Source organism: Drosophila erecta, unplaced genomic scaffold, assembly GCF_003286155.1.
Source record: "Drosophila erecta strain 14021-0224.00,06,07 unplaced genomic scaffold, DereRS2 tig00000055-arrow-pilon, whole genome shotgun sequence".
NCBI classification, from domain to species: domain Eukaryota; kingdom Metazoa; phylum Arthropoda; class Insecta; order Diptera; family Drosophilidae; genus Drosophila; species Drosophila erecta.
The window spans coordinates 19441006-19464529 of NW_020825200.1; the positions used below are offsets into that span (position 1 = coordinate 19441006).

General features: G+C 45.9%; 4 protein-coding genes across 8 annotated transcripts; 3 read left to right on the top strand and 1 right to left on the bottom strand.

The window, feature by feature from the left end:
* The first annotated feature begins 627 nt into the window (after positions 1-627).
* Positions 628-7156, top strand: LOC6541260. 4 transcript variants are annotated; one of them, XM_015159128.2, is made up of 4 exons: positions 628-775; positions 2272-2565; positions 4686-4994; positions 5424-7156. In XM_015159128.2, the coding sequence occupies exons 2-4, from the start codon at positions 2514-2516 to the stop codon at positions 6986-6988; spliced, it is 1926 nt and encodes a 641-aa protein (XP_015014614.1). In that variant the 5' UTR covers positions 628-775; positions 2272-2513; the 3' UTR covers positions 6989-7156. The 4 variants fall into 4 exon arrangements, with proteins under 4 accessions (XP_015014614.1, XP_026834627.1, XP_026834626.1 ...); XM_026978826.1 differs by having other exon boundaries at positions 628-724; XM_026978825.1 differs by having other exon boundaries at positions 761-799.
* LOC6541701 (vacuolar protein sorting-associated protein 13) lies at positions 7102-20850 on the bottom strand. 2 transcript variants are annotated; one of them, XM_026978822.1, is made up of 30 exons: positions 20757-20850; positions 20282-20500; positions 18799-18885; positions 18535-18732; positions 18122-18475; positions 17845-18066; positions 17641-17777; positions 17351-17582; positions 15783-17298; positions 15092-15722; positions 14883-15038; positions 14482-14824; positions 14262-14407; positions 13957-14203; positions 13628-13900; positions 13356-13568; positions 13187-13296; positions 12520-13119; positions 11817-12374; positions 11602-11760; positions 10932-11540; positions 10746-10873; positions 9844-10686; positions 9415-9787; positions 8538-9359; positions 8376-8476; positions 8174-8312; positions 7840-8123; positions 7626-7764; positions 7104-7566 (listed from the first exon to the last, which is right to left on the bottom strand). In XM_026978822.1, the coding sequence occupies exons 2-30, from the start codon at positions 20379-20381 to the stop codon at positions 7324-7326; spliced, it is 9963 nt and encodes a 3320-aa protein (XP_026834623.1). In that variant the 5' UTR covers positions 20382-20500; positions 20757-20850; the 3' UTR covers positions 7104-7323. The 2 variants fall into 2 exon arrangements, with proteins under 2 accessions (XP_001970605.2, XP_026834623.1); XM_001970569.3 differs by having other exon boundaries at positions 7102-7566; positions 20282-20780.
* Positions 20851-20852: 2 nt separating this feature from the next.
* On the top strand, positions 20853-21666 carry LOC6541721 (LDLR chaperone boca). The gene is made up of 2 exons (XM_001970570.3): positions 20853-21116; positions 21237-21666. Exons 1-2 carry the CDS (start codon positions 20967-20969, stop codon positions 21627-21629), a joined length of 543 nt encoding a protein of 180 aa, XP_001970606.1. The 5' UTR covers positions 20853-20966; the 3' UTR covers positions 21630-21666.
* Positions 21667-21854: 188 nt separating this feature from the next.
* On the top strand, positions 21855-23193 carry LOC6542147 (ribulose-phosphate 3-epimerase). Its single transcript, XM_001970571.3, has 3 exons — positions 21855-22301; positions 22360-22542; positions 22749-23193. Exons 1-3 carry the CDS (start codon positions 22116-22118, stop codon positions 23043-23045), a joined length of 666 nt encoding a protein of 221 aa, XP_001970607.1. The 5' UTR covers positions 21855-22115; the 3' UTR covers positions 23046-23193.
* The last annotated feature ends 331 nt before the right edge of the window (positions 23194-23524 follow it).

Genomic DNA, 23524 nt, shown 5'->3' on the forward strand with positions numbered 1-23524 from the left:
TTCGGCAATCGAATGTGCACTGTACACAACAATGTATTTGATGGCACATGAGGTATCTATAAGACGTTCTACTTATGGAAGTTCGACCGTAGTTGATCGGCCTGTTTTGCCATTGCCAAAATGGGCATGATGCTCTCTAAAATATGATATCAGCAGCGTGGTCGGCTCTCTAAATGTGGCAAGAGCGGTACAATTTTCGGGTGCCTACTCAAGGATGGGGCATCCGAAGGGGCACGCCGGTTGGGCCTGGGCCTCTAACTCCACCAAGCCGGCCGGCCGGCTGCTTATTCCCCGAAAAAGCAAAGCAAAAACGTATAATAATATTACACTGCAACACATTGCCTTTTGCACGCTAAAAAATCAGTTCGATTTTGACGCGACTACATTAATAGGAGAGCAGTCCATTATTCGAAGCGAAACTTTTTTGGATGGTAATCATTATGGTTTTTAGTCGTTTCATATCGTCCCAGAATAAGTAATAGACTTAATTTAAATTTTGAGTACCAAGATTAGGGCACATTTTCGCGCCGTGCAGAGAGAGCCACAGCCGAGGGCACTTCGGCTGCGTTCGGGTGGCCTCGGTGGCTGCCCAAGCTGGAGCTCCCAGAGCGGCAGAGCCCCAAGTCGGGCAGTTAAGCTCGAGTGATTCATGGTGGCGCACCAGCCGGAAAGTCGCGCTCGCTTCTTGGCTCCGGCGTCGAAAAGTTCGCCCGCGAGCGAAAAGGTGTCAACGTAGTCAGAACGCAGTGGAAAACCGGATGCAGCACCGAACTCGGTGCGTGGATGCATTTCTTAATTCGTAATTGGGGGCTCCTCGGAGGCAGGAAGCCGGCCAGTCGGGGTCGGAATGACCGGAAGTGCGCCGGGAGCGTGGGGAGGGCGGGTAGAGCGATGGCAGTGCGGTATCGCATACGCCTGCGCACAGGTTTCCACCGAGCTCCGTGGCCGGAAAAGTCTCGCGCGGCCAAGACAGCTGGTCAACAGTTTGTTTGGCTTTTCCGCGGAACGACGGCCAGTTGAGAGCTCGCCATTCGTCTATCAATTGCAAACAAAGGTGTTTCGGTGTCGAGTTGCAAATGTTCTGAATCAATAAATATACATATTTTCAATGGCCGGCACAAAGGAAGCAAATAGCCCGGGCGCTCGGTGCAAATCAAATTACATTTCTGTTTTATGGTCACGATAAAAAATAAAGAACCGAAAAGTAAAAGCAGACTCTGGACACGTACATATGGCAGGTGTATAGTGGGGCCCAGAGAAATGGTCAGCAGTTCGCTTGCACAGTAGAACTTCTTCATAAAGTTCGAGCTGATTTCGAAAAGCGAGAATAATATTTGAAATTCTGAAATATAGAAGTTGTTGGATTATTATAAATACAACCTGTACTCCACATAAAAAAATAGTACACATGGGTACGAGTATATGGGGACAAAATTCATATCCAAGCAGGAAGTTCTTCAAATTGGTCAGCTTAAGCTCGTTTTACAGCAGAAGTTCGATAGTGTTTTGCATCTCGCCGGACAGACGGTCGCTTCTTTGTGGTGACACGCGTCGCCTTCGGATGAGTCACAATTAAAAGGCTTGGTCTCAAACAAGGGGCCCAGTCGAAGGCACAGGTCTCAAGTCCCGGGTCCGAGCTCCTCTGCGTGTGGCCCCCGATTTGTATGCGGTTCTTGGCCGCAACACAGTGGAAACCGCAAATGACAGACACGCCAGAGGAGTGAAAAATGAAAATTATAAACAAAAACGCAGACACCCGACAAGTGCAGAGGCCCAAGAAGGCGGATTTCGTAATGGCGCTTAATGGCAAGCACAAACTGTTTCCCCACCAGCGAATCCAGATACCCTAGCCGTCAGATACCCAGATACCCAGATACCCATACATAACGTCATCGCTTGATTTTCCATGGGGCGCCAAACGAAGCGTGCAACCGAAAAAGCGAAAATAGCAGACAATAGCAGAAACAAAACGAATAGAGCGCAATAGAGATTGCATTGTACTTCGACGCGTACGGATATCTGGATGCCTGGATATCTAGGTGTCTGGATATCCATCCGTGCTGCATCGAAGGGCCGTCTATTTATAGGACGGCTCCTCAGCGGGGGAGGTAGTTGCATCTGATAGCCCGGGGATGGGAATACGCGTGTACGTTCAGTAGCACTCCGGTCGTATCCCGCGCTCCACTCCCCAATCAAAGATAGTGCATCCCATCGGTGACTGCTGTGCATGTGATCTAATAAAAATACAAATGTGTTATCCACTTTTGACAGCAAACTGTTAATTTCTAAGGCAAAACGCCGTGTGTGCAGTTGGTGGATATGCCAGATACAGATGACTATTCAGATCCAGATCGGAGAGAAGCCACAATAAAGCCCGGGCGAGAAATCGAGCGATCGGCGAAGCAACAACTAGCACTCAACGCACATTAACGCAAATCGCCTCAAATTAACACTGAACACTAAAATCAAAATACAAAGATACAAAAGTGCGGATATAATACGATCTACAAGCCATGAATTCGAAGCCAACTACCAAGCCGGCCGAAATTGAGCAGTTTTTGTTGGGTAAGCCTGGTTTTTTTTTCTTTCCTAGTAGTTACACACAAAGAAACGTTCTTGGGTGCTAATCATCTAAGTAGCTATTTAAATCGTTAATCATCTAAGTAGCTATCTAAATCGATAAAAGTGCTCATAGGATATTTGTTTACGGCAACTGTTTAAAAGTAGTTGGATCTTAGTCCCTGATTCATTGCGGAAAACACTAAAATAGTAATTGGTTTTTAAATAATAACTCCTTGGTTTCCAATACTTTTCATTTTTATTTTCATTTTTATAGCTATTTTTGTGCGTGTATCTAAAATCAGCAAAGCAAAATTGGAGCCAGTTAGTGTGAGATAGATCAACAGAAACTTTGTTCATTTTGCCAGGCAAACAGCGCCATCAAAAAATTACAATCCAACTCGAAGTCGATGAGGCGGAGGGGGAGGCGTTCCGAAACATAACCATTAACAATAACCCAGTGCCGGAGTATTATTGACTCATTCCTCAGGCGTCCGAGCTTAATGCTCTTTTGTTCTGGTTCTGGCTTAGCCCAGACCATCGGACTCTTCTGGTTATTTTAGTGGCCCTCCTCCTCTGTCCCGCGTATATTTCGTACACTTTATCAAGTCCGAATTGGGCTCCTCTTTGGATCGCTGGTCCCCCGAATCGTTTATATATACGTAGTTATTTCGTTAAATCGTTCTACATGTGTATGTGGACAAGGTAGACAGTAAACAGCGGATTGGACATGCCGCGAAACTAAGCCTTAAGCGCTTGTTTTTAGCCCATCTTGGCCCTTCCTTAGTCGGTTCAACTTTCTCAGGTCTCGGTTCAGTGGCTCTGGGCAAGATGAGGGGCATAGGAGCATATTTATTTACCCTCCTCCGATGACTGTTGCTTCAATTTATATTTGTTTGGGTAGGCTCAAATGGATATATTGTACAAAGGGTTTCTGGGGAGTTTCCTGAATCATCCTGATAAGCCGAAGTTGTCAATTTATCAGTTGCTTTCTTCAACAAAAACATACTCGTACATATGTACCATGTTACAAAGGAAAACTTTTTTAACATCATCGAGTTTGAAGTTTAGATTTTTATTTGGTTATGATGAACCTAACTATCTTTCCTCGGCTGTACACCTAAAGCCTTTAGACCGAGTGCTGATTTTGCATACAGAACAAAAAATATGTACTTTTAATGCCCTTTTCTTTTATTCATTTGGGTATAAGATATGCATTGTCAAGATCCCCAATTATCCAAAACAAAATTGGCTTATATACTACGAAACGATTTACTGAATTGCTTAGTCAGTTTTCTTTCCATTTCCTTAAAACTAAGAAAGCTTAAATCAACAAAATTACAATTTAAATGACGAGAGATAAAACTTTTAGCAAAACAAAAGTTCGATTCCTAACCTTATTTAATAAAAATTTGGCTTCCACGGCGTTTTCAAAAATGAAAAGGAAAAAAGTACAATAATCCCCGGTCAGACTGTTCTACTTTTTGTTAGACTGTTGCCATGATGTCAAGTTCTTTAGAGCGCATTTGCATTTTAAGGGTATTTCCAGTTCGCATTTCGCCAGCACGACTTTTGGATATTTTTCTTATTTCCATATTCGGACATATTTAGGTTTAAGAGCACTTCTCCGGAGCTTTGCGTGCTTAAGTTTTAACAAGATTTCGGGCAAATTTCAGTGTCTTCTGCTTTTCTGTGGATGTGGTCATTTCTGGCAGGGGTGGGGAAACAGAGTAGCAGACACCAGAGCTAACTTTCTTGGCCAGTGAAATTATTTTTAATTGCCCCGGTCAATTCGCAGTTGACTCTTGAGCGAGAGCTTATGAGGTCACTTATGTGTACATGTACATGCGTTTGTGGCCAGACTTCTGGCTGGGAACGGCAGAACCAGCACTTCACTCCCCGCCCAGTGAGTCACGGCTGCAGAAGTCGGAGCAGAAGAGACACCACCACTCCACTGGCCCACTAATTGCCCCCCAAGAAAGCCACTCTGTTGCTCAACTGCCCCGCCATTAGGCGCAATGATGCGTTTAAAAATAATAGCTGATGGGGCCGCCGCCCTTTTTAGCCAGCTGATAGCCAAGAGCGAACATTGGAACTTACGATCCTCCCCTCCGCTTGCATTTCAGATGTCCGCGCCCACTTCCGAGCCTCGCTGGAAACCTCGGAGTACGAGAACACCTCGAACCTATTCCACGTGACAGCCGCCGAGCAGACCGCCGCACTTCTGGCCCGCTGCGAGATCCTGCTGGCAGCAGCCAGTTCTGGATCGGGATTGGAACTGGGACCGGGACCGGGGTTGGGATGCGCAGACGAGCAGGCGGCAGTAAACCACCGTTCCAGCCTGGTCGACTGCGTCGACAGCAAGGTGGGCGCGGAGACCGGTCCTGGCGGCTATCTGGAGATGCTTGCCTCCCCATCCCCCTCGAAAAGCTCCCGTGAGTACTCATACTATTATATACAGTCATGCTTCCCTGGTTCAAATCCACATTACAACAATAACAGAGGATGTAAGAAAAAGCTTTAGTATCGTATACTCGTATGTTAAAACATTTACTTAGGTATAAGTTTCAAAATCCTAAAAGAGAGTTCTGGCAGCTTGGATATGGAAAACACTTAAAAAAAATTACCTAGTGACAAAAACAAAAAAGTTCTTATTTCTTTATGCTACATTTTGTAAAAATAATGCTGCTATATTTACTAAAAATGAATCAACAAGGTTAATTAAATTTTTGACCGCCCATATTGATGCTATTTTTAAACTGCAAGTCAACTGCTAGCGATTGTTTGTGGATAGCCAGGCTCTAGCTTTAGAAGCACAACTGTACCTTATGCGTACTACTCGTACTAATTACCCGTAATTGCAGTGTCCGCCTCGCGAGAGTACATTGATTTGGGCAGCAGCGGATCCCTGGATCGTTGCTCCGTTAATCAGGCGATTCCGGGAGCCAAGGACAAGGAGCCACATCAGCAGCTGTATGAGATTTGCCAGGGCCAGGGCACGTGTCAGGACGAGGACGAGGCGCATCAGGCGATCACCTTCACCCACGAGCTGTTCATTGACTGCCCGTACGCAGATCTGCCCGCTGGCCACTTGTCCCTGCAGAGATCCACAAAATACGGCCAGCTGCAGAGGATTGTTCCAAAGCGGCTGTTCTTCGACCAGACCCGCAAGTGCTACTGTGGCATCCTGAACGACTGGATGCTGTGCTATGCCGACGGGCCGACCGCCTGTCGACCCAGCAGCACCCTCTACTTAAAGAGCTCCTCCATCGAGATAGAGCACTTCGGTGAGGGCAAGCGGCGCGATATCTGCTTCCAGATCACCACAGACGACCCCAATAAGAAGTTCGTGTACCAGGCCAACAACGAAGTCGATGCCAAAGAGTGGATACACGCCATTGAGGCGGCCATCCGCGGAGATGCCGGTGCTCAGTCAGCCCTGAAGAGTCCACCGCCCCGGAAACTGCCCACGCCACCGGTTCAGAAGAAATCCACCTACACAGCAGCGGATATCATCTACGAGGAGCCTTCGCCGGTATACGGCCTAATGGACTCGTCCTCCATGGTTCTCCCAAAGCTGCCGGACAAGAACAACAGTCCCAGCGCCCTTGCCCGGCGTTTCGAGTACGATGTGCCCAAATGTCCGGCTCAGCCGCTGCAGGACGCCTCCGCCGGAGTAGCATCTGTAAGTGGGGAGCTGGAATCCCTGGGACTTCTCAATGAGGGAGATATTAGGGTGCAACCGCAGCCTTCCAGCTTGCACGGAAACATATCGCTGGACTTCCAGGCAATGGTGAAAACAGTGCACAGCGAGCTCTCCACCCAGTTGTCCATGGCCGGTCCCAGTCAGGATCGTCTGAAAAAGGCATCGAAAAAGAGCTACTCGAACAGTACGGAACCGGAAATGCTCTCTCCCCTGACCAGCCCCGCCCACACGCCCACCAAGGATCAGAAGAAACAGCGCAAGTCAACCACCTCACCGCAATCCAGTCCGGTCAGCAAGGACTGCGACAAGCTGGCTCGAAACTGGTTCCTCAGTCGTCTTAACAAGTCCACCGGATTGAAAGCGACCAACACGGGCAGTGCGTCACCGAACAGCGCCAAGTGCAAGCAGAGCGAGAAGGAGAACCTGCTGACGGAAGCGGAGCTGGGCGAGGGCTATGATGCAAGTCCGGGTGATCGCGATCACGGCCTGCCGGGCAGCCCGCCGACGTCGCCGTGCCTGAAGGCGGATACCAAGAGCAAGGTGAACATGATTATCAACCAGTTTGAGAGCAGCGGTCACTTGTCCACCATGTTCAGCGTGGAGGCGTTGGCCGCCAACGCACTCGCCTCGCTGACATCCTTCTGCGAGAGTGATGGTTGCAACAATTACGAACCAATCATGCCCCTGGCCACGACTCCCAGCAGCTTCCTTAAGAAGGTGTAGACTGCCGCACATCCGTCATCTTCTATTTTACATCCGACGTCCTGGAGAGCTCGTTCGTCTCTGTATTGTAGATTTAATTCTTAGGCTAGTGAAAACCACTCTCCGGATGTCACTTAACTTTGACATAAAATTTTAATATCAAAACAATGGTTGTTAACGTACGTAAAATTTCGACACGTAAGTTTGAGTTTTTCAATTGGGCGCATGGTGCTTGGACAGAAAAAATCTTGATAATCGAGGTAGATTTCCATGTCGTTGCTGGTGTCGTAGGGATGCGATTGGATTATAATACAGTTGGATTATAATACAGTTGGGAAAAGAATTCAGTTCTATTGTCAATTATTAGCCGGATAGGCGATGGTGGTCCTTAACGGATGGGGATCGGAGCGCTGAGATTCTATAATGTCCACAAGAGCGGTACGTTTGCGCTCATCTGCCACGAGCACTAACTTTCGAGGGGACTCCTTGCTGCTAAATATACCAAGTACCTTCTTTCCATCCGTCTTTACGATGAACTGGACACCACGAGCCGTTGCAGTCACGGAGCTAATCTCGTTCCATAGGTAGGACCACAGAGACTGTGTGTAATAGACGTATAAGTGAAGTCCAACTACTAAGAGTTAACAGTGAAACTCACCGTCCAAACGCCAAACATCTCGTTACGTTGCACGTACAGTACCCGGTAATTAGTCACCACCAAGTACTCAGACTTCTGGATAATCTCCTCACAGTGAATAAAGTTGTCTGTGGTGGCAAATTTACCCTTGTCGGTCTCCCTGCGAAACGAGATTTTTTTTGCTTATGTTAGTGTCTGTACTTCTGCTTAAAATTGAGTAGCTATCGACACTTACTTCATTATTTTATTCCCTGTCGCCTCCATCAAGCAATAGGGTCTCAACACGAAGTCGTAGTGCTGGAAACGCGGCGGTCGCATACGCTTCACATCCTCGCTTGCATCCGCCGCCCGTTTCACAGCCTCGAAGCTGCCACTGGCAAAGTCAACCACGCCAGCGGTGGGGCGAGCAACCAGGCCAATGGCACCCTTACCCAGGCCCTTGAAGAAGCCCTCGACTCCGTTATCGCGAGCCCCAGTCACTGGTTTGGTTACAACGCCAGTGACACCGTCCACAAAGCCCTGAGAAAATTATAAGTACCAAGGATTTAAGTATGAGGAACCCTACTTACCATTACTAGGCCCTTGCTGCTGCGGGCCAATCCTTCGTGGAAGTTCTTCGGTTTGTTTTGAATACCCTGTCGTCTTTTCTTTTGATAGTCCTCGTCAAAGGTCAGCGCAGCCAACCCCTTTCCCATAGCCCCAGTTATTCTAATGGTTAAAAAGGAAACTTTATATTATAATTCCGAAAAGACTTCGAATGGAGGAGCTTACTTAGACACAGCACCCGCAGCACCACCCACAGTGTGGCCAAAAAGAGACTTTACGCCCAGCACCAAACCCTCAGCGAATTCTCCAGGACCTTGGATGGCTCCCTTTAAAATGATAAGCCAAACGGGTTATAGTGTTAATTACATATAATTAAGTTTGATTTACCTGGAACGGTTCGTAGAACAAGTCTTCGACGCCCTTTTTAAGACCAACCACGAGGCCATAGGGATTGCCAAGGACATCAAGTCCGAGAACGAGAACATACAACTGCTTTAACGCTTGCCCAGTGTAATGTGAGGTAATCTCGTTGATTAACTGCTGCTGCGAGAAGAATTGATACTCGCGCTCAAAGAAGGCTAGTCGAAAAACGACATCGTTAACGTCCGTTAGAGTCACACCCACGCCCTGGACCAATGAGCCCAAGAAACCGGGCAGCGCCTTTGTGTCCGACCCGGCCATCGAGAAGCTGACATGGATCTTGAGCGGACCCAAATGCAGGTTATCGTAAAAGCTCTTCTGCTCCTCCAACGAGTGCTCTTCAAAGAAGGCTGAAAGCGGGAGCTCAATAGATTCAACGTCCTGGCGAAACTGCTTAGCCGCTGCCTCGTCTGAGACTTCCTTGGCAAACATCTCCGCGATAGCAGTAAGGAAGTTCAAATCGACTTTAAAAAGGAACTCTTGGATCAGTATCCTGGCGTACTTGAACTGACGCACAGTTGAGTTTGGCATAATGCGCTGCACCATGCTGCACTCGATAAAAGGTTTGAGACTGGTGGTGTTCGCCACGCTCTTCGGCGGTGGAATTGGCGCCAACACTACGGGGAATATTGGATCCAGGAACTGATTATCAACTTGTATACGATTAATTTTCACATGCAGCTGGCTTTGGAATGGTGACGACTTGCGGGACAGCCAAATCGCTGGATAGAAGCTGCGTCTTATGTTTCTATCCACCGTCTTTTTAAGGATCATAAGTTCGAAGTCGATCTAAAAATATACGATAAAATCTCCGAATGCTATGGACCTTTTTGGATTTTCTTACCGGGAACTTGTTGTCTAGCTTGTAGGTCTGCAGATCGTTGACACTCTTGTGAACTAGATATTTCTGATACTCAATTTCCAAAAGTGCGTTTTCATTAATGGTAAACTCCTTAAAGCGATTCTTGGACACTTTCTTTGACTCCCATATAATGCCAGAGCTGGTAACTCCCAGATAAAGAATGTCAAGGCCCGTCTCATTGTTAATCACTGACAAGCCAATGCCGTGAATACGCAGATCAATGCTTTGGGTAATAGACTGTAACGAGGCAGTGCTCTCCGTGCGATTGGCGATTGATTCGTTTTCCGTAAAAAGCAGCACACGTTGCAGCCCGTCAAGGAAAGATACCCATAGAACCTTTTCGCCGTCTTGCATTCTATGAGTTTGAATTTTCAATTATGAGATATAGATTTGCACTTAAAAGATACTTACATCACTTCGCCAATTCCGTCTCGTTTCAGGTCCGTCTCTTCTTTGTTTGAGCCAAACACAAGAACTTTCGGACCTGTAGGGTCATCCCAGGCATACATTATAGTACTCTTTGCATTCAGGATATTCTCGTTTTTAGTTCCCTTCTCGTAGTAAACAATCTGCTTGCCAGTGTGATTAATCAGCAGGCCGGGAGCATCGGCTGGCTTATAGTCCGTAAAGGTTATATAGACGCCGCCCTCCGTTGTCTGAACGTCTACATTGATGCCGCCGTACTTGCTGTCCTCCAATTTCAGGAGCGTGCAGATCACCTCCGTAAAGTCAAACGCCGGAGTCAACTTGCCATCCACGCGAACCACTAAGTTGTTTTTGGCGTCGTTCCTCGGCCAGAGAGGTTCCATCTGATTCGGCTCGAGGTGGAGCCATGGGTCGCCTGGACGGCTCTGCTCCTGCAGCTCTATGTCAAAGTGACACTTGTTGCACACAATATAAAAGGGGATGAACGTGATCTGCTTGGTCAAAGAGTTCTGAGTCAAGTGGTTGTGCACACCGACAGGGTATTTCTGATCGTTCGCAAAGCAAATCACTTCGCCCACCGAACCCGCCACGTCCAACGGAATCTTTTCACTCCATTGACCATTGTCTATGCGAATTGATGCTTTTTTCTTGTCAAAGAATAACTTATCCCGAAAAGTGAACAAAATGGGTCCAGAATATTCGGGAGGATGGTAGAGAACCTCCACGGAGGTCGTTTCCGATTTGTAAGTAAGCATCATTCCGGTTTTATTTATCATCCAAAAAGGGCTAAATAGCGTAAGCATCAAGCTGCCATGTCGGTTCTCTGTCCTGTGAAATATTTTGAGTGCCATTAAATTTGATAATTAAAGTGAATAATTAACATTTACTTCACATAGAGATCCATGTCCACCTTCATTTCCGAGTCATATGATGAAAACGTCCAGGTAATAACATCTTCAGGGTAATCCCAGATCTCGGTAGCGCAGGACCAGTCTTTCTCCAGATATTGAACCAGCTGTGGAGGAAAGTGCTTATTGGTTGAAATCAATTTTTATAAATTGAGCAATACTCACCCGCACAACTAGGAAACTTTTCGATTCCTTGCCCTTTGAGGCCAATCGAACGGTCGGCAGGTGGAGCACATCGCCGGAATTTACAGGCTTTTCTCCGTAGTCCAGAAAATCTTCCTTGCTGTACCCTCTGTCAACCATGCGCTGCGACGACTGAGCCTCCAAGCCATCCTCTTTTCGGACAGAGCAACCGGCAACTGACACTTGGATATTAATGGGCAGAGAGTTACGCAGATAGAGTGGCGGGCGCAGATGAATCGTGTAGAAAGCGCTTAGCAATGTATACTTGTTGGTGTTTTCGAAGTACACCTCCGATTTGGTTCGTCGAGCATTAATGATAAGTGGCTCAAACGTATTGGTTGGATCACAATGCAGCTGATGCGAATAATTAAGGTCCGAGGGATTGGAGGCCCACGAAATGCCCTGTATCGATCTTCTGTATCCGTGCATTGAAAAGTATAGCTCCTTGGCTTCTGCGTAGATGGCGTGCAGCGGTACATGGAACACTTCACCGGGACGCACACGTCCGACGAAAATATCCTCAAAACACTGTGCAGTAGGGGCAGGATTGCGTCGATAAATATTCACTCCGGTCGTAAAATGATTATGAACCTGCGATGAATGGAAATAGAGTTGAGAAAATTGTATAGAAGACCTAATTACTAGTACTTACACTGACAACACCGTGGATATTGACTTTGGTTGTGCCGTACTCCTGCTTTACTTCAGAAATAATGCCCAAAGCCTCATGAGAAGTACTACGCATCAGGTTGAAAAAACGCGTATCCGACTTGGAAACGGGCAGTGCGATCTCCTTGTTGATATCCCCAATCTGCAAAAAAAAAAAAGGTTAAAGAGAACTGAGGACAGAACAACATTTCTTCCCACCGTCACATAAAGAGTGTAGTCCTCGGAATCCTCCTCTGATAACGTGCTGAGGTCCTTAGTCTGCAGATACGCCTTTCCGCCCGACGAAATTGTGCATGTTTTTATTACACTGGGGTCGACCTCCTCGGATTGGGTAAACAAAAGTAGGGTACTCGTACCCGCAGGTGTGCCGCCGCGGTGAACTTCGTGCAGTGTAAAGATGCCCTTCCGCAGATTCAGGTTAACATCGAAGCCAGTGTCGTTTTCCAACACGTAAGGAGCCACGATGTCTGGCTTGGTCAGGCCGTTCTGGTCAATAGCCTGCGAGAAGGCCTCGGCTAGTTCGCTCAGTAGACCCAGGCAAGTCTTGCTCAACGTAATCTCAAGCGTCTCTGCCGAGTGGATGTTCATGTGCATAGCCTGCTGTTCAATATCGTCTTCCACTTCGCTCTGCACCTTCTCCATGCCCATTTCAAACTTAAGCTCCCATGGCGTGTATTCACGAACTCCGTTGCGACCGACGACCTCGTTCAGCTCAATAATAGGCTCCCATTCGGCAAGGGCTTGGTTATAGTAATTCTACAAAAGTAAGTTCGATGTTAGCTAAAATAGTAATTCTTACAGAAAGTTTACACAAAATATATAATCTATTTAGAACTAATTTATTTGGGGTTTATACATATATGATCCACATATTAAAACAAGTCAAAACTTTGCAACTTACCATGTTTAGTGTCAAGGAGCCATGAGCGGTGAGACTGCGACTCCAATTGTTGAAAACGGCAGTAATGCGGGTGTCTAGTGAAATAAGTGGCTTCGTGTAGTAGCCGATGCCGGACTCGATCACCAGCGTAATGCTGGGAATTTCAATTACACACTTTTCTGTCTTTTGCTTTTCGGTGTCGGTGCTGGTGGTTCTCTGCTCAGCCTCCAAGGCATCGACGCCTTGTTCCACCTTAGTGAACCAATAGGTGCGGCTATGGAAGTGGTGCTGATGCCATAGATTCGAATAGTTCCGCGACTCTTCGGCAATAGCGACTTTGGTCATGGTGCCACTGCTGAGGCTCAGCATTGCCTTGTTCAGCAGCTCAATGGTGGCAGGCGACACGTTGATGATAATGTCACTCAGCTTTAGGCTAATGTGCATGCCCTCTTCCTCAGGAGTGGATCCTTGCAGGCTAATAACGCACGGGTGCAGGATGTAATGGCGCGTCATCTCTCGCCGCTCTGGCAGAAAAGCACACATGTACATCTTGAGAGCATCGATCTGTCCGTTTACAATCTGTTTGTCGTTTATGCTGCGGTAATTTAAATGAACTTGTGCCTGAAAAAAGTTGAGATCAATTACAATTACGTTATGGATTATCATTATAACTTTTTGGATAACTTACATTGAAAATAATACAACTGGTATTAAGGTCATCGAGATTTTCCACTAATATTATATCTGGTTCGTCGATGTGCAGTATTAAATTCATTTTTCGGCTTGGAACTTCAAGACCTGGAATAAACATATGGACGTTAGGGAGTCTTTAAGATTTAATTGCATTTGTCACATACCGGGTGCCTCCAAAGGAACAAGCTCGTTGGCGGCTAATAAGGCGGAGGAGCGAATAGAGTTCTTGGCCTCAAAGGCCGTTTGCGAAACAGGTGCTGGTTTTATAATAACAGAATCGCGCGGCGCCTCCTCAGGCGGCAAAGAAAGAAACGTAGTCAGTTTAAGCAGGAAGTCGATGCAGACGATCAGATCGAACCCGCGCACTCGGATCTCAGCTGCAATAGTGGTTTAACATTGTATTTAAAATAAATGGTAAAGAAATGGCATCACCTACCAAATGTGTCATCTTCTTTTATTATAGCTGTCACATCGACCATAAAGTTGCGTTCGTTGTAACAGGCATCGATGATCTCGTCTGTATCCAACTTAGGCTGCACCCAATCCTTGCGACTTAAGTACTGTCGGATCTGGCTTTTGGAATTGCTCCGCATGTCATCCATCTGGATATTGCACAAAACAACTGAAGTGCTCAATGTGCCGTTGTCAAGTTTGGTGCCCTTAACGGAAAGAAAATATATTCCAAACCTGGCGAGTCCCGCGCCTTCAGCTAAGGGCAAAGCTGGTTAATCGTAAGCTCAGCTTATACTCCATTTAGTTACATACCCTCCATTAAATTTATGACCACACCGTCAAACTGAAAGTTAAACTTTATCGATTCGTGAATCTTTTCCCTTTTTGGAGTAGCTTCAACTGTACGAGATAAACGTCTCACGCGTGAGTTACGCGTTTCGGATCTGGTTTGTTGTTCCTGCGGCTCATCTTCGCTTGGAGGGAACTCTTCCAAGCCCTCGTTCAAATTGCGATTGAGAACAAGCATTACCAAAGCATAATCATCAGCAAAGAGAGTGAGCTATAAAAAGAGAAGAAAAGTCTAACCTGCAGCTGAAATCGATACGATTATATCTTACCTCAATAGACTTTAATCGACCGGAAAGATTCAGTTCGGGCACATCCCGGTACCATGTGTATGACAAATTACGCGTGATTGATAAGGTGCAACTCATGGGATTCATCATATTAAATTTAGAGAGGAATCCCACTTCAGCGTCCACTTCTAAATATTTGAATGGTTGATTAGTAGTTAGAGCTCATTCTTAATAAGTTGATTGAATAAGTGATTGATCTTACCATCAACCGTTGACTCGTTGCCATCTAATAAGACAATTTTGGAAATCTTAACATCGCAAATTTGCAACTTGATCTCGTCTATGACAGCTAGCCGTTCCTCATCGGTCACCGCCAACTCCACCGTGTTATTTGTTAGCTCCAGCAAACCCAAATCGAGCAGCAACGCATTTCTGTCCTGTGAGCCTATTGGCACAATGATAATGGGCGCCTTGATGCGGATATTTAGCTTCATACGCGTGGCCGTTTCATAGGCATCCATTGCCTTCTGGCGAGCGGACTCCGCAGCCGCAGCACTAGCCTGCGATATGGTTGCTTGGGCCGCTGTGAAGTTGTTCATGAAGTTCTGCAAAGGCGCCAGGAACATTAAAACATACAAATCTATTTTACAGTAATTATCTTACCATAACACCTGCCACAAACCAATTGAGGAAGATGATCTTCATGCAGCCAATATCCACAGTTATTTTCATATCATCGGAATTGTAATCTTGGGTCTCCTCCTTGTTGTAAAGCACAACCTGGCAGTTAAAGGCGTCCTTGCCAACAATACTCAGAATCTGGGAAAAATTTGAATTTTTTATTTTGGTCCTTGCCCGGATAAATTACTTACATTCTTGTGAATAGTGTGAGGATTTAGGTCCAACACCTGAATGTCTTTAAGGCCAATGTTGACTTCCGTGTAGGAGGACTTCATGATCAGACTGGTCACGAATTTTTTCACATTCATCTCTGCTATCGGCCGGCTTCGGCAGGTCAGCACCAGACCCACTTGGTCCAAATTAGCGATAACACGGACTTTTACAGTCTCTACGATGTGAGTGCGGCGCGTCTTCTTGCGGCGCTTCATCTGGTTGGTGGTCATTATTTCCTCTGTGTCCTCAAGAATGACATTAAGAGTTCGTTTAATGCCATCTCCTCCCCCAATGGATCCCATCCGATCCTTTGGCTGGCTACTTGATAGTACAACGTCAAAATTTCTTTGGAAATTGTTTATGACCTCCAAAATCCTTTGTAGGCATTCCTGGTGCAGCACGATTTGAAGTACCTCGAAATTAGCCACGACCAGCTGCTCAGTGGAGTTGTACTTGGTGCTGAACTCTGGCGACGCCTTGTCTGCAATTGTGCACGAGACGGTGAACAGGTAATTAGAACTGTTCTCCTGTTTCGGCGTGTAGATAACATCTAGTACATCCATGTCACTGTCCTGGCAGCCATACTGTCGCAGGTTGATATCTCCAAGTCTAAAAACAAAGAAAGTAACGTTGAAAGTTGGATTTAAGAAAGATTTTGTAATATCCTACTTGACTGTGGCCACCGATTCATAGGTTTTGGATACAAAATGAGCCTCTAGACGACGAATGTCGATTGAGAGAATCTGCTGTGGTGGCGTTTGGGGTAACTGTACAGTAGGCTCCCGGGCGCTCTCTAGGAACTGAGAAGGAGCGATATCACCATCAGGGGTGAGAAATTCAATAGAAACATCGGGGCTTGTCTCGCATTTTCTACTGGACTGGAACAAAACGAAGTAGATTTCTCCAAGAGAGAAATTTACATCGAGACTGGTGTACTGGATGATCTCGTCTAGCAGCGGGTCCCTAGTGGTAGAGCTCGCTGATGCCGCAGGCCCAATCTTTTTCACTTCCTTGTTGATGAAATTGGATATGGACATTGAGCTACGGGAGTTCGTCTGTGTGAGTCTACCAGCCGGTTCCTTTTGCTCCGGCAGGGGAATACTTGTGGCCACCCTTAAGGCGAGGAAAATGCGATCCTCTGAAACATTAACGAGGATCGCAGGCAAGTCGATGTCCACCTTAATATTTGGAAGACGCGGATCATTGTCAACCACACAAAGTGCGGCAGTTACTTTGAGGGAGACGGGACGCAAAACGTGCATCTCCGTTGAGTTTGCTTCCGTTAGCGCATTTTGCCACGGCTCTCCAGCTTGCACCACCAGCATCTGCACATCGTCAACGGCGACTGTAAACCTGTCATATGCATTTTCCATCACCGTCTTGAGTATTTCATCCTTATTCTCGAAGGATGAGAAAAGATTATGCAGCTTAGCCGACTCCTTACGTGGTTGGCTGGAGAGGTGCACCTGGCCCATGCTAACTACTAGCAGGGATGTATTGTCCGCCTCGTAGACTCCTTTATGTGGTACGACCAGGATGTTTGGCATTAACAGGATGTCCACATCCAGCACTGCCTTCTTGTCGATCATGTACTGCATTCCAGTGGCTGAGCGCTCCTTAAAGTTGGAAATTTTCGAGCTGGCCGCATCCTCGAACTTAGAGAGTGTGACATCACCAGGCGGTTGGAATGCACTGATAAGAGCCAGTATGGTTGGCGCATCATACGTTATCTGTAACGGACGCGCAACAACCTTCACTCGCTGGTCGCACAACTTGTCCAGTGGGTTTGTCTCGAAAAACACTTCCAGCAGATTGAACTCGTCGGTGATTTTTGACTCCACCAACAAAGGCGTAAATTCTTTACGTGAAAGTCCGGTTACCTTAAGCTCCCTCATACCAGCGTTAATGCTAATGGCTTCGGCAGCTGGCCGTTGGGTGACCGACGCGGTGGCCATGGAAAAGTTAAGAAGGAGCAGTGACGGCAAGTCATGGAAGTCATTTGTTGCCGCGGAAGAATCACTATCATCCTTGTAGAGGCCGACCTCTAAAGCTATCAGTTTAAAGTTCATCCTGATGGCCTCGTAGCTTTCAGGAAGGTCTGTGGGCTTGGCGTTCTCTTGGTAACCAATGGCTCTGTACATCTTCTCTTTCTCTTCGCTGGTCATTGCCGCTTCGAACTTCTCAACTGAAAATTCGAATTGAAAGATCGTTCTTCAGAAAAATAATTAATTACTTACCAAGCTTTTGACTAGCGGTTTGGTCATCCTTCTTCGCTCCGCCACCCCATCCCCAACCGCTGAACCAACCCGACTTTTCTTCAGGCACTGCCTCGCGATGCTTGGCTATCTCGATGTTGACCCTCTGCCGGATCAGCAGCAAGTTAAATATGTCCAGCTCCGTTTCTAGCAAACGGCATGTTTCCGTAAGCACCGCTGAAGGTTTTTTGCTTAAGCACTGCTCCTTGTATTTCTAAAAAAAATGTGAATTGTGAAGATTCTAGTTTCTTTGATAAAGACATTCCACACACCTGTGCGTAAGTGTTGCAACGTTCTCTGTGGGTTTTCATGTGTCCCCAAGTCCAGCTCTCTCTGGGTTTCCTTACTTCCTCCTCTAGGATAGAAGTTATTGCAAAGTGCCACCAGTCCTTGGCGTGGCCTTTGTAGGCTACAGAATAATACATCAATTTATGGTTAATACCGACTGAAAAAATCAGAGGGTGATCAATACTAACGTAAATTGTGGGGACGATATTTCCGGTAGGGAATGCCCAACTGCTGACGATTCATAGCATCTCCTAGCTTCATGAGATTGTCGAACTGTGTGTTTGTCATGCCGACATTAAGCTTTTCCATTTCCAGGGTGAGATCGATTTTAGGCTTTTCAAATGGCGGATCATCGAGCTCCGGGTTCATGTTTAGCTTTAGCTTGGCATTGCATGAGATAGGACCCAGCACTATAACCACAAGAAAAGATTTAGTGGTTTCTCGCACAGAATTTTAAAATATTACCATAGTTGTAGTTGGGATTCGATTCCTTGCGAGCAATATTCGTTTGGAACTGATTTGAAAGCTCACTTTTGTTGTTCGCGTATAGTTTTCCACCGCAGTTCAAATAGGCGGACAGACATGATAGATTCGCTATTTTGAAAACCTGTGACGCCTGCTGGGCCATGTAGCACTTATTCCAGTCGGAATCGGTAGTGTAAAGTTCCAGCTCATGCAGGGATATGCCGAAGGAGAAGGGACTGCCCGTCGTTGTGGTGTCCTCGTATCGCAGATGAACGTTGGTTATCTGCACCTGCAGATTGTTAACGATCTGTGCCGTTAGCTTTTCGGCAAATCCAGCATCTGCCTTGGGCTGATCTGTGAATGAAGAAAGATGTTATTTATCATTCAAAGCATGAAAAATTAGTTTTGCTTACCCTTTTCCAACTCCTTCTTGCGAGCTGCCTCCAGGGCATCAAGCGCCGCCTTCTTGAGATCCATCTCATATTTCGCCTCCTTTTCGGCATCGTACTGGACATTGTTGTTCGGTGAAACTAAGACATAAAGATCCTCGATGTTGACAATTACCGGCTGGCTGTACAGATTCTTCCAGGGGATCTTAAGCACTAGTTTGCCTGGAAATTGATTAAATTCACACTGTATGAAAACTAAATTCAATTGAAAACTAATTCCTTACTTACCCAAGTAACCGTAGATAAGCTGTACGGGCAGGTCCAACTTGTCCAGGGCATTCTCCCGTATTTTCAGGTTCTGCAAGACCACATCGCCTGCCAAGCAAAGAAAGAATTTGCTTCCATTAGTCTTATCAGTCGCAGTAATCAGTCATTTGCAGAAGTAGGAGCAAATGCCCATTAATTAATTGTTGATTAATTACAAAGCGAGAGCGCAATTCAAAATTTTGTACATGACTAAGGCTGCTATCTTTGGGAAGCACTGTATTAAGTACACAAATGGAAAAAACAGCCGGCGCATCAATATGTCAATACTGTTTACAAACGTGTGGCATTTTGGGCATGCGACATTTTTAGTTAAGTGTTTGTTATGCTTGGAATGCAAAATGGGCAGTACAATCAGTGAATATCTATTGAATTACGCATGTGGGTCAATAGTTTAACGACCAAGCGACCTCTTTAAAGTTATCCCACATTTACGGCAAGCTGACTCGCACTGATAGGCACATGTCTGGCCTTACTTTACGAACTTCATATCTGGCCAATAATAATAATTCAACATCTGCCGTTCAATTATCGATATTCAACACAAGAGTATTTTTATATATTGCTCTGATAACAGTGTTCTAACAACTGATTAAGGAATAAAGCTTTAATAAACAAGAAGAGTCATTTACCTGATTGTTTTTACATTTGACATTACAGTATTATTCAAAATATTTAGGTATTGAAATAGTATAAAAAACAGTAATTTATAGCCAAATGACATCTATCTTCGTTAGATACAGAAGCATTAGCGCAGTCTTCCTTCCTTAAAGCATATCTGGATGAAATAGTTTAAAACCAAATGCTAATTAACATGATTTATGCGAAGCATTATGTCACCAAGTTAAAGATCAGCCGACATAAAACAGACTTGTCGCCGAATGTTACCCGCGATCTCAGTCAGTTATCTTTGAACAAACTCGTTTACTTGGTTTGTCGCAAACTGGTCTGCGTCATATGGGATTCACACCTCATCTAAAAAGACCATCTCACATATATGGTCTGAAATGCCGGGATTCCAATGGTGGGAAGTCAGACCCAAGAATTGTGTACGTTTTACACAGACATTTGATATATGAAAGTAAATCTGTACATGAAAGATAAATAGGCAGCGAGGAGCAAAGAGAAACCACAAGAATTGCTCATCGCACAGCGAGATGCAACAGTTGTCCCACCCGAATACTTCTCGCTTGTTTCTTTCCGAAGAATTCATTGGGTTCGCATGAAATTGCGAATACGGTTCATTTAGAAACGTACATATACGTTTGCCGCGACGGAATTAGGTCATTAAAAGCAAATTGCCAAGGATAAGGTCACCGTCATCATTGTTTTTTCGGGCTACTTGCGTGCAAATAGACCAATCAACAATGGGTACCGCAGTAAAATGATGGATTTGCGTAAGGGTGGAGCAGAATGTTGTCATCCTCTCCGGGGAACTGGAACTCACCTCCCCAAATGCCAATCTTCAGCTGGTTGCGATCCAAGTTCTCGATGTAGTCGCCGAGCACCTTGTTCAGCACATCCGCCACCACCGCCTCGAAGACCATTGTGTCCAAGCAGTTGCTCCTATTGATTTTCCTCCAAGTTTTTGGTTGTTATTCCAATTGATGTGGTCGGGGTGTGTGCTTCAAACAATCTGACGTACACAGTGCGGTCTATAGTTGTTCTAAAATACATGCACATGTAAACACAGAAACCAAACAGATGGAACGGAGAGGCGGATTAAAACACAATGTCGATGATGTCATCGCAAAACGCATTTCGATTGTTTTGGCACAATCCGCCAGACCCAGTGCTTCAAAAAACTGACAAGCAAAACGATTGTCTAGGGCGAACTGGAGCAGGTCATATTAATTCACTACTCCCACTCCGGAGCACGTGTGCATCGAAAGGTCTTATCGTTATTTACTGCACCCAATTACCAGCGGCATTTCCACCCGACTAAAAGATGTTTCTCCGTGAGATGCGCGTTCTTTGAATGCTCGCCCGAAACTAATAGCTGTTGCGATAGCATTCATGACCAGGACGCTCAATCAGCTGTTCGCTCGCGTTTCCGAGCGAATGGCAAGCTGTTAGGTGACGTGTTTTGCCGTGCAAGCTGAGCTATACAATAAATATTTTTATAAAACACCATGCAAACAAGACTTGTTTTGGTACTGCTAGCCCTGGCCCCGCTCGTCCTGGCCAAGAAGTTCAAGGAGGAGGACAAACCGGCGTGGGCCAAGAAGGATATTCGAGACTACAGCGAGGCGGACCTGGAGCGTCTGCTGGACCAATGGGAGGTGGGTAAAACTGCGATCGGGGAGCGACACAATGATATCAACCCTTCAGATGTCCTCCTAATTAAGGAAAATTTCCCTACCATTCGTAGTTAAGGTTAACTTATTTAAATCTTCTCTTAGGAAGATGAAGAGCCCCTTGAGGATGATGAGCTACCTGAGCACCTGCGCCCCCAGCCCAAATTGGATCTGAGCAATCTGGACAGCAAGAGCCCCGAAGACCTTCTCAAGGTATCCAAAAAGGGACGCACGCTGATGACCTTCGTTTCGGTGACCGGCAATCCAACCCGGGAGGAGAGCGACACCATCACCAAGCTGTGGCAGACCAGTCTCTGGAACAACCACATCCAGGCGGAGCGCTACATGGTCGACGATAACCGCGCCATCTTCCTCTTCAAGGATGGCACACAAGCCTGGGACGCCAAGGACTTTCTCATCGAACAGGAACGCTGCAAGGGCGTAACCATCGAGAACAAGGAGTACCCGGGTGTCCACGCCAAGAAGGACGAACTGTAGGCCAGTTGCACGACTTCTTAAAAACATTCTCAAGCTCTCAAGTATTTACTATTTAAGCTCAAAGTTGAACAAATTTAAATAAATCGAACTTATTAAAGAAGCTGTTTTGCTTGGCCATTCACTGGGAAACGGCGCTGCTTGCTGCCAATAACTAGGGTTGGAAGCACAAAACGTGACGCTTAAAATTATTAATAGTAATATTTTTAAATCATTTTCATTTTCTTAGATGAAATATTTACACTACTTTTTGTGTCAAACTCAAAACAAAATAAATGACAAATTTAAAGAAGACCCCAAATTAAACGACAGCTAAGTGTTGCGCTGACAAACTCCAAAACTCACGGTGCCATCTGCAGACTTATCGTATCGCCTTTCAAATGTTCCGAGCTCCAGCTCCCCTCTGTGTGACCTTAAGTCAACAAGACGCCGCCCGCGAACCGCGACGTGCTCCACTTGCTCCGCCTGCTGAGTAGCTGTTCTAAGAAGATGTCCGTTCAACCCAAGATCGGTCCCAGCATTCTTAATGCGGATTTATCCAATCTGGCGGCGGAGTCGCAAAAGCTACTGGACAATGGAGCGGACTACCTGCATCTGGACGTGATGGACGGCACTTTCGTGCCGAATCTTACCTTCGGTCACCCCATGGTCAAGAGCTTGCGCAACAAGATCAAGGTGAGTTTGCTGTCGTCTGAGCAAGATATCCAATTACCTATCCCACAACCTCTTATAGACGGCCTTTTTCGAGACGCACATGATGGTCCAGAATCCGGAGCAGTGGATAGAGCCCATGGCCGATGCGGGTGTCAATCTTTACACCTTCCACGTCGAGCCGGTGCAGGATGTGGTCAGGGTCAGTCGCCAAGTGCGGGAGTCCGGCATGAAGGTGGGCCTTGCCATTAAGCCGGGCACTGAGGTAAGTTGAGGTTAGGGTTATATCACTTTTGCTATAGCCACAGGTTGTTGCTTGCTGAATTTTATTTATTTGGAATTATACATCATTTTGATAATTCCACCAGCTACACTTTAATGTTATAGTCAGTAATCACAAGCTAGGACTGCGTTTCCTTAATAATTTGCAAGATATCAAATGAGTAACCACATTTTGCACTGACCTTACAGGTACAGGATCTGGAGAAGTACGTGAGCATTGCCGACGTTGTGCTGGTGATGACCGTGGAGCCTGGTTTTGGCGGACAGTCCTTCATGGCCGATATGATGCCGAAGGTGAAGTGGCTGCGCGATAACTACCCTAGCCTGGACATCGAGGTGGACGGAGGAGTGGGACCCAAAACCATACACTGCTGTGCCGAGGCCGGAGCCAACATGATCGTTTCGGGAACCGCCGTGGTGGGCGCCTCCGATCAGGCGCAGGTCATCAAGGAAATGCGCGATGTGGTGCGCAGCTACCTCAAATAGAGATGCATTTACCAGCTTAAGGATCCCTAGCTTAAGGAAGAATTTATTAGATAGGCGAATAGTTTTGACAAAATTGCAACTGCAAGTGATTGCGGTTCTCTTGAAAAACTACTATTAAAAGAAATTTCCAACCGTATATGGTTTCATACATTTATTTTTTAACATTTATATAATATATGTTCGTAGGTATATATCATGTTTGGTATGACATGTTGCTTTTAGCATTTAGTTGGTTATACGTGTCTGTGTGTACTTTATGTAGTTACATTTAGGTTACTGCACTTTCCCAGTTATTGTCGGACATTGGCCAAATGCCGTCTTTATTGTCATGGTTTCCCTCTCTGTGTTTTCAAAAATAAATGTTCAACAATATTGTTCGAATCGCGTCAAAACTTCAGATCTGTATGTAAAACTCTTCATAAATTCTCAATGCCTCCGATGCGCTGGTCCAGCTCACAGGAAAAAGTTCAGTTTGTCTT